Raw genomic sequence first — 10,336 nt, forward strand, 5'->3', positions numbered from 1 at the left:
CTTGTTGACCTTCTTCCTCTTGTTAGGGTGGGCGGAAATCGAGAGAGGCATGCCTGCAGCCTACACCAATCAGAAAGACACAGTTAAAATGACCAACCAATCACAGACTGTTGATTAGAAGGATGATGATGGTGACGATGATGGTGGGTCATTTCCCCTCCTGTGTCACAACTGAAGACTGGGTGGTTGGTCACTTCTCTCCATCTGTTTGCTGGATCACAACACCATTAGATTTAAGGTGGGGTTCTAGGGAGACATTACTCTGTGGCGCTGGGCCTTTGAGTGGCTGGTTCTGTGGGTCTGTATTCCATACTGTAGTTGATGTAATTGGTTTAATCTGTTGTAACTGAAGCTCCTGCTGGAATCCAACACCATGCAGCTATTATTACTGCATGTTCCACTGAGTGTCACTGTTACCACTTAGACACACATCACATACCCACTGACACACACACATACTGACACACACCAAAAACGCATACACACACCCCTGATCACACCAGGGTACGCTGGGTAGAGACAGGGAAAGGTGGGAGAATGCAGGTTATATGGAGCTCCTGATGGGTTAGTGTGGGGGAAAAGTCCCCCAACTTCAGGAGGACGTGAGACTGAAGGCCTGGGGGTCTGAGGGTCCCATTACCCTGAGCAGAGGGGCTTCTGTCCCCCTCACTATTCCTGTTTTAGCTGCAGATAAATCTCCCGGGAGGACAGCTGACAGGGAATGTCATCAGTCAGCACATTCCCAAACACACATCTCCCGATTCCCGAAACACCCAGCTCATCCCCTAGAACTCCCAACATAATTATCTCGTGAGACGTTCACGTGGTGTCGGAGTTATCGGACGTTTGGAGTTCTGACTGGTCGTTGTTTTTGTACGACCCTCCAATTCATTTTACCACTGACCTCTGACCTTTTCAACCAAAAGATGATAATAAATCAGTTTCTGACAATTACAAACTGGATAATGTAGCTAGTTTGTCATATATTGTCAAATTTGTCATATTGTCAATATTAAGCAAGCTAGCTAACTTAATTATTAGCAACGGTAGCAAGCATATCGAGAAAACTATCTAGCTAACTACCCAGTTAGCACATTTGGTTTCTTGTAAGTTGTGGAAACATGTGTTTTTGTTTTTTGTTTTCACATTGGTTGTGGGAACGAAGCAAAACATTTTCTGACCGATAAAATGTAAGGTTTTCTAAATGTTCTGAGAACAGTAAGACTTTTACCTGTTCTGGGAACTTTCATTTTTAGTTTGCAGGAAGTTTCTAAGAATGTTTAACTCTGGTTCCTTGAAAGTTTTCCAGGGAGATTTTATTAACACTCTGAGAACAGAAATTAATGAATGCTTTGCAAATGGAGATTATAGATTATTTGTAGGTTTTTGAATAAATTCCACACAATGTTTCAATAAGCCTTTTAATAACACTGCTAGTTTCTTTCATTTTTTACTCCACACACAGATAAGACACATGGAAATTCATTTCCTTAGGCATTAATCATGTGAACACTGTTATTTTTTCTTATGACAAGGCATCAGTGGAATTTGAACCTAAGATCTTCTGTTCTCTATACATGAAATTAGTCCACTGCGCCACCAGGGCTGCATGTACACAGACAGCTGAATTCTGATCTTTTGCTCAATTATTGACAAAAATACTGATCTGATTGGCCAAAAGACCAATTAGTGTAAAAATGATCAGAATTAGGCAGCTTGTGTAAATGCAGCCCAGGATGGAGCTAGCAAACCATGTATTTTTTACTCCTAAAAAGCTGTTACTTTTAGTCTATTCAAACAGACCCCATTTCAAAGGAAACAATCACTCATTAAGATCAGGTGTGGCCAATTAGTGGGCGTGGCCAACGCACCTGAACACACTCAACAAGAGAGAGGAAGAGATAGTTTTGTTGATGCTGAGAACGGAATGTTTTTAAATAACATTCTAACAACGTTCTCTGAATATTACTAAAGATTTCTTGTGGTTTTAATTTAAAGTTTTCTTAATGTTGTTGGAACAAATTGAGAACATGACTTTGATAGAACAATGAGGAAATCTGTAGGAAACGCTATGCTGAAGTGCTGAAATTCAAATCAAATCAAATCATATTTGTGCACCGAATACAACAGGTGTAGACCTTACAGTGAAATGCTTACTTACAGGCTTACTAACCAATAATGCAAAAAAGGTATTAGGTGAACAATAGGGAAGTAAAGAAATAAAACAACAGTAAAAAGACAGGCTATATACAGCAGCTAGACTATAAAAGTAGGGAGGCTACATACAGACACCGGTTAGTCAGGCTGATTGAGGTAGTATGTACATGTAGATATGGTTAAAGTGACTATGCATATATGATGAACAGAGAGTAGCAGTAGCGTAAAAGAGGGGTTGGCGGGTGGTGGGTGGCGGGACACAAAGCAGATAGCCCGGTTAGCCAATGTCCGGGAGCACTGGTAGGTCGGGCCAATTGAGGTAGTATGTACATGAATGTATAGTTAAAGTGGCTATGCATATAAGATAAACAGAGAGTAGCAGCAGTGTAAAAGAGGGGTTGGGGGGGCACACAATGCAAATAGTCCGGGTAGCCATTTGATTTCCTGTTCAGGAGTTTTATGGCTTGGGGGTAAAAACTGTAGAGAAGCCTTTTTGTCCTAGACTTGGCACTCCGGTACCGCTTGCCATGCGGTAGTATAGAGAACAGTTTATGACTGGGGTGGCTAGGGCCTTCATCTGAAACCGCCTGGTGCAGAGGTCCTGGATGGCAGGCAGCTTGGCCCCCGTGATGTACTGGGCCGTATGCATTACCCTCTGTAGTGCTTTGCGGTCAGAGGCCGAGCAATTACCGTACCAGGCAGTGATGCAACCAGTCAGGATGCTCTCGATGTTGCAGCTGTAGAACCTTTTGAGGATCTCAGGACCCATGCCAAATCTTTTTAGTTTCCTGGGGGGGGAATAGGCTTTGTCGTGCCCTCTTCACGACTGCCTTGGTGTGTTTAGGCCATTCTAGTTTGTTGTTGATGTGGACACCAAGGAACTTGAAGCTCTCAACCTGCTCCACTACAGCTCCGTCGATGAGAATGGGGGCGTGCTCGGTCCTCCTTTTCCAGTAGTCCACAATCATCTTCTTAGTCTTGATTAAGTAGGTTGTGGTAGGTTGAGGGATAGGTTGTTATTCTGGCACCACACGGCCAGGTCTCTGACCTCCTCCCTATAGGCTGTCTCATTGTTGTCGGTGATCAGGCCTACCACTGTTGTGTCGTCTGCAAACTTAATGATGGTGTTGGAGTCGTGCCTGGCCATGCAGTCATGGGTGAACAGGGAGTAAAGGAGGGGACTGAGCACGCACCCCTGTGGAGCTCCAGTGTTGAGGATCAGCGTGGCAGATGTGTTGCTACCTACCCTCACCACCTGGGGGCGGCCTGTCAGGAAGTCCAGGATCCAGTTGCAGAGGGAGGTGTTTAGTCCCAGGATCCTTAGCTTAGTGATGAGCTTTGAGGGTATTATGGTGTTGAAAGCTGAGCTGTAGTCAATGAATAGCGTCCTCACGTAAGTGTTCATTTTGTCCAGGTGGGAAAGGGCAGTGTGGAGTGCAATAGAGATTGCATCATCTGTGGCTCCCACAGAAGAACATTCTTGGAACAATTTGTGAACATTATTCTAAATAGAACCATGAAGAAACCAGTAGGAAACGTTATGCTGAAGAACTGAAATTCCCACAGAAGTTGTTTTTTTAACGTTCTCTGAACTATTTGAGAACATTCCCAATGTCAAACCAGTTGAATAACGTTCCTAAAACATTGCCAAAATGTAAATTAAATGTAACCATGTTTGAACTTTTAGGAAATGTTCTGTTAAAATAATGAAATACCAAGAAAATACCGTTTTTTTGTTATGTTTTTGAATGTGTGGAGAATGTTCCAAAGACAAGTAACTATTCGACACCATTCCCAGAAAGTTGTTTGGAAGGTTAATGCAAAATAACCTCAGGACAACCAAGCTCTAAGAAACACGTGGTTCTCAGAACAAAATGTGTTAGCTGGGTAAATTATTATTGGTTGAAGAATTATTCTGATTTTAGAAGCACTTGAACTTGAATCATGTCGGACTGACGACTCCGAGCACGTGAATGCCTCATCATACCACCGACATCCCAAACCCACTCCAGCCTGATGGACATGAAATGTGAATGGTTTGTACCCGATGAGTGCTGAAGAATAAAGGGCAAAATCCATGCAGCTAGAAAGCCATATAAGTTGATACCATACCATGAATACATGAATTAATGTATGCTGTGATACATGCTGCCGTACGTGGAGGACACATGACACACACTGACCAGGACTTTTACACCTGAAACAGCCCAGCAGAGCCCAGCCCAGCACAGAGCAGGCCTTGCACGGCATAAACCCATGTTGAATCAAATGTAAAACCAGTAGATCGCCCAATTCATTCCTTAACAGTGAGCTTGTCTGTACCTGGCTGACAATTAGACCTGCATCAGTCCATTATTATCACCCCCAGATAATAGATGCCATTTAGCAGAAGCTTTTATTCAAAGCGACTTACAGGAATGTGTGCATATATTTTATGTATGGCTGGTCCTGGGAAATAAACCCACTATGATGGTGTTACAAACATCCTGCTCTACCAACTGGTAGGAGGTGATGTCACAAATGTAGCCTTACCTCAGGAGAATTCTCAGGAATTAGAGAAGAAGAAAAGAATGTTCAAGGAGGAGAAGAAGAGTTGAAAGTATTCCAGAAAGTGTCCCAGTGCCTACCCTCCTGTACACCCAAGAGACAGTGTAGGAGCTGGGCTACGGAAGCCTAGGTGGGTGGGAGCTGCTTAAGGGTCTACGAGGAGACTGATATTGTCTCAGATGCTCCCGGGGTCTATGTATAGACCAGTATAGAACGAGGGGAGGGGGGGGGTAGTGTGAAGAGGGAGGGAGGACAGAATAGTGGATAGAGAAAGATAATCACTTAGCCCCCTTCCCTTCGCTCCCCGAGGACTGTGTTTCTCACCATAGTGAAGTGTCCAGTTCACCTGTTTATACCTTTAGAATAAACAAGTATGTCCCCAAGTATGTCCCCATATCACTCAGATCTATGTTACACAACTGACCACATAGAGAGAGAGAGAGAGAGAGAGAGAGAGAGACAGAGACATAGACAGACAGAGGGAGAGAGAGAGAGAGAGAGAGACAGAGACAGAGACAGAGACAGAGACAGAGACAGAGACAGAGACAGACAGAGGGAGAGAGAGAGAGAGAGAGAGAGAGAGAGAGAGAGGGAGAGAGAGAGCATACTGAAAGAGAGGGAGAAAGAGAGTGAGATAATTAGATATGGGTATAGAGAGAGAGAAAGGGGGACAGAGTGAGACAGAGCTAGTGTCTAATCATCAATAGAGAATTTACTATGCATCTGACTTTAATGACCTATTTCAAAGCTAACCCTCAACCCTGTCCTCTAACCCCTGACCCATAAACCTAGCACCAACTCTAAACCTGACTCAGATTTATGAGAATGTATGGCATAACTGAAGACCTATGACTGCAGAGACTGGATAGTAGCCCCATGATGGTGATCAGGTAGTGTGTGTGTTGGTGGGGTGGGGGTGGGGGGGGGGTAGTTCTTCTGATGTCTTTACTCTGATCACATTGTAAAAATGAGTGTTTAGAGTCCAGCACTCAGCACTCAACCAGATGACTGGAGATCAACAGGACTAAAAATAGGAGAGGCCCTCCTGGCAGTGTGTGTGTGTGTGTGTGTGTGTGTGTGTGTGTGTGTGTGTGTGTGTGTGTGTGTGTGTGTGTGTGTGTGTGTGTGTGTGTGTGTGCGTGCGAAGGCCTAATGTCAGGGGAGAGAGCTGTTATCACCAGTAGGAGTGTAGCCATTCTCGTGATAAAGATTAGCATTAAGTGTTTTCTCCTCAGACACAACATACTTGACATTGTTTGGGTTACCACTCACCTGAGTCATGCGACAACAGCCATTTTGCTTTGCAGCAGAAGAACCCTGACACACAGCCCTCACCTCACCCTGGGATCGGATGAGGCTAAAGATAGCGATCCAGCATGGGCTAGCTAGGGTTTCACAGCTCTGGGATGGTGACTGACAGAACATGGTCAAGGAATTTAGAACACCGTTTACAGGAACTGTCTTCAACATAGACATGATAATAAAACACCCACGAAGGCAGCTAGCAACTTTCCCTTAGTGAAAGGGTTTGTTTGATCCCTTAGAGAAAAAACACACTATTTCACATGTGGAAAATCACATGATTTCACATGAAATTTCACATGAACACGTGTTTTTGGAACACTTCACATGTGTTCACATGTGAAACTCATGTGCTTTTTCTGTAAGCGATCCATCTATGATGAGACTGCGACTGAGCTCACTGTGATAACGAAGCAACATCACCACCTTGTGGATGACGGTAGGAACTGTCCCAGATGATGATTATAATATAACTCCTACCTACCTCGTCTCTCTTGCCCAGTCCTATTGGAGGTGGGCATGATGCTGGAGACATAGGCAGAGACAGACAGACAGACAGACAGACAGACAGACAGACAGACAGACAGACAGACAGACAGACAGACAGACAGACAGACAGACGGCTGGAGAGTTTCACATCTGTTTTTTATTTCTCTGAACTACAGAACACCAACTGAACAGCTCAGCTCTCACATCAATCAGACTAAACCTCCCTGCTATCTCCTCCCTTCCTTTCCCTCCCCTCCCTTTCTTATCACAATAAAGAAGTGGAAAAGGCAAAGGAAAAACCACCAAATAAACACATCCTGATACAGAGTGTACTACTGTGCAATGCACTGACACATTTATATGAAGCAAGAAAGAAAAACACAGGCTATTTCATAATATTCATAATAATAATATACTCACAATAATCATGACAAAAATAACATGACAAAGGAGAGGTTGGCACTGCGTGCTGGTAGCTTCATAGATGAGTACAGTATTGTTCTCCTATAGAGTCAGCTCTTTGGTTCAGATTCAGGCCTTCATGTGACCAACTGGATGTTGAACCCCGGTCTCCCCGAGACTGTATTAGGCCCCTTAGCTAAAGTCACAATGGAAGCACACAGCAGGCATGTAGTCCATTCTTTTACAAGTCAGCATTAGCCTACAGTTTGTCTTAGGACGGATGTTCTAGCTTCTCTCCTCTCATCCACCTCTCCTCTCATCCATCTCTCCTCTCATCCACCTCTCCTCTGATCCATCTCTCCTCTCATCCATCTCTCCTCTCATCCACCTCTCCTCTGATCCATCTCTCCTCTGATCCATCTCTCCTCTCATCCATCTCTCCTCTCATCCACCTCTCCTCTCATCCATCTCTCCTCTCATCCACCTCTCCTCTGATCCATCTCTCCTCTCATCCATCTCTCCTCTCATCCACTCTCTCCTCTGATCCATCTCTCCTCTGATCCATCTCTCCTCTCATCCATCTCTCCTCTCATCCACCTCTCCTCTGATCCATCTCTCCTCTCCTCTCATCCATCTCTCCTCTCATCCATCTCTCCTCTCATCCATCCTCTCCTCTCTCCTCTCATCCATCCATCTCTCCTCTCATCCATCTCTCCCTCTCTCATCCACCTCTCCTCTGATCCATCTCTCCATCTCTCATCCATCTCTCTCCTCTCATCCATCTCTCCTCTCTCATCCACTCTCTCCACCTCTCATCCACCATCTCTCTCTCCTCTCATCCATCTCTCCTCTCATCCATCTCTCCTCTCATCCACCTCTCCTCTCATCCACTCTCCTCTCATCCACCTCTCCTCTCATCCATCTCCTCTGATCCATCTCTCCTCTCATCCATCTCTCTCATCCATCTCTCCTCTCATCCATCTCTCCTCTCATCCATCTCTCCTCTGATCCATCATCTCTCCTCTCTCATCCATCTCTCCTCTGATCCATCTCTCCTCCACCTCTCCTCTCATCCACCTCTCCTCTCATCCACCTCTCCTCTCATCCATCTCTCCTCTCATCCATCTCTCCTCTCATCCACCTCTCCTCTCATCCATCTCTCCTCTCATCCATCTCTCCTCTCATCCATCTCTCCTCCATCATCCACCTCTCTCATCCATCTCCATCTCTCTCTCATCCATCTCTCCTCTCATCCATCTCTCCTCTCATCCATCTCTCCTCTCATCCATCTCTCCTCTCATCCACCTCTCCTCTCATCCATCTCTCCTCTGATCCATCTCTCCCATCTCATCCATCTCTCCTCTCATCCACCTCTCCTCTCCATCCATCTCTCCTCTCATCCATCTCTCCTCCATCTCTCCTCATCCACCTCTCTCCTCTCATCCATCTCTCCTCTCATCCATCTCTCCTCTCATCCACCTCTCCTCTCATCCATCCATCTCTCCTCTCCATCTCTCCTCTCATCCATCTCTCCTCTCATCCACCTCTCCTCTCATCCATCTCTCCTCTCATCCATCTCTCCTCTGATCCATCTCTCCTCTCATCCATCTCTCCTCTGATCCATCTCTCCTCTCATCCATCTCTCCTCTCATCCACCTCTCCTCTCATCCATCTCTCCTCTCATCCATCTCTCCTCTCATCCATCTCTCCTCTGATCCATCTCTCCTCTGATCCATCTCTCCTCTCATCCATCTCTCCTCTGATCCATCCACCTCTCCTCTCATCCATCTCTCCTCTGATCCATCTCCTCTCATCCATCCATCTCTCCTCTGATCCATCTCTCCTCTCATCCATCTCTCCTCTCATCCACCTCTCCATCTCATCCATCTCTCCTCTGCCATCCATCTCTCCTCTGATCCATCTCTCCTCTCCTCTCATCCATCTCTCCTCTCTCTCCTCTGATCCATCTCTCCTCTGATCCATCTCTCCTCTGATCCATCTCTCCTCTGATCCATCTCATCCATCTCTCCTCTGATCCATCTCTCCTCTCATCCATCTCTCCTCTGATCCATCTCTCCTCTGATCCATCTCTCCTCTCATCCATCTCTCCTCTGATCCATCTCTCCTCTGATCCATCTCTCCTCTGATCCATCTCTCCTCTGATCCATCTCTCCTCTGATCCATCTCTCCTCTCATCCATCTCTCCTCTGATCCATCTCTCCTCTGATCCATCTCTCCTCTGATCCATCTCTCCTCTCATCCATCTCTCCTCTCATCCATCTCTCCTCTGCTCGATCTCTCTTTAGCACATCCTCACCTTTATCTGTTTATCCTTCTTTATTTTCAACCATTATTCTGTCGTTCCCAACGCATTCAATTGTGTTTTATTAAACCACATATCAAGTCCCATTTTCTCTCCCTATCCATGTTTCTCGCTCTCTTTGTCTGACATTTTTAGATCGCGTCATAAAATACTTATTTTACATTCATATTCATATATTCATACATATCAACTATATTCTATATCAACTATACATCAAATAATATTTTTTATCAGGCGAAGCAGAGGAGGTCAAATTATCAGAAGAAGGAATGGTGATGATAAGGCTGGTGTGAACCAAGAGCTACAATGGTGTCCAAACAGGAAGTCTATCAAATAAAGAATGTGATCAAGAAAACCCCAGACCAAAGACACTTCAAACAGGTGAGTAGTGGATAGACTTCTGATTTTCATTCTTAGGTCAATTATGCAATGCACAATACTAACATCTGTTTTGGACTGACGAAGACCAATACTTTGATAGTCCAAAACGTGAGATCATAGTTGTCCTATGGTTATTTTGCATACAACATTCCCACAACATTCTGGGAATGGTGCAGGATAGTTGCTTGGCTTTGGAACAAAATAACCCAGATTTAAGGAACTTGACGAAATAATGTTATTTTCTTGGTATTTCGTTACTTTAAATAAATGTTTTCTAAAAGTTGAACCATGGTTACATTTAATGAAACTTTTGGTAATGTTCTAGGAAAGATCTCCAACTGGGAACAATTTCAAATAGTTCAGAGAATGTTTAGTAACAACGTTCTTCTGCAAGAATTTCAATATTTCAGAATAATGTTTCCTACAGGTTTCCTCATGGTTCTATTTAAAGTCATGTTCTCAGAACATTAAGAAAACGTTTGCTAAAAACCACAAGAAAACATGAATAACGTTTTAAAACAAATGCATTCCGCGTCAACTCTCTCTCTCTCTCCTCAGGTGTGTTAGCCGTGTGCCCGGTAATTGGCTACACTTGAATGAATGTTTTGTTTTCTCTGAAATGGGGTCTGTTTGTGTAGACTACAATGAACATGAGTTTTTTTTAAACAAGTTTTTTAAAAACATGCTAGCTCCATCCTGGTGGCGCAGTAGACTCATTTCATAGACAGAGAACAG

General features: G+C 44.4%; 1 protein-coding gene across 2 annotated transcripts in view; it reads right to left on the reverse strand.

Moving 5' to 3' along the window:
• The window catches only part of LOC115121584 (myozenin-1-like), a 10,612-nt gene extending 5,728 nt beyond the window's left edge, over positions 1 to 4,884 (reverse strand). The window contains exons 1-2 of one of the 2 annotated variants that reach the window (XM_065007901.1): positions 4,690 to 4,884; positions 1 to 60 (exon numbers count right to left, since the gene is read on the reverse strand). The exon at positions 1 to 60 is cut by the window's left edge and continues 34 nt beyond it. In XM_065007901.1, the coding sequence (XP_064863973.1) occupies positions 1 to 51 (51 nt within the window). In that variant the 5' untranslated portion in view covers positions 52 to 60; positions 4,690 to 4,884. The remainder of the gene's footprint in view (positions 61 to 4,689) is intronic. The other variant, XM_065007900.1, reaches the window with a different exon arrangement.
• Between the last annotated feature and the right edge of the window lie 5,452 nt (positions 4,885 to 10,336).

This window comes from Oncorhynchus nerka, linkage group LG23 (assembly GCF_034236695.1).
Source record: "Oncorhynchus nerka isolate Pitt River linkage group LG23, Oner_Uvic_2.0, whole genome shotgun sequence".
NCBI classification, from domain to species: Eukaryota; Metazoa; Chordata; class Actinopteri; order Salmoniformes; family Salmonidae; genus Oncorhynchus; species Oncorhynchus nerka.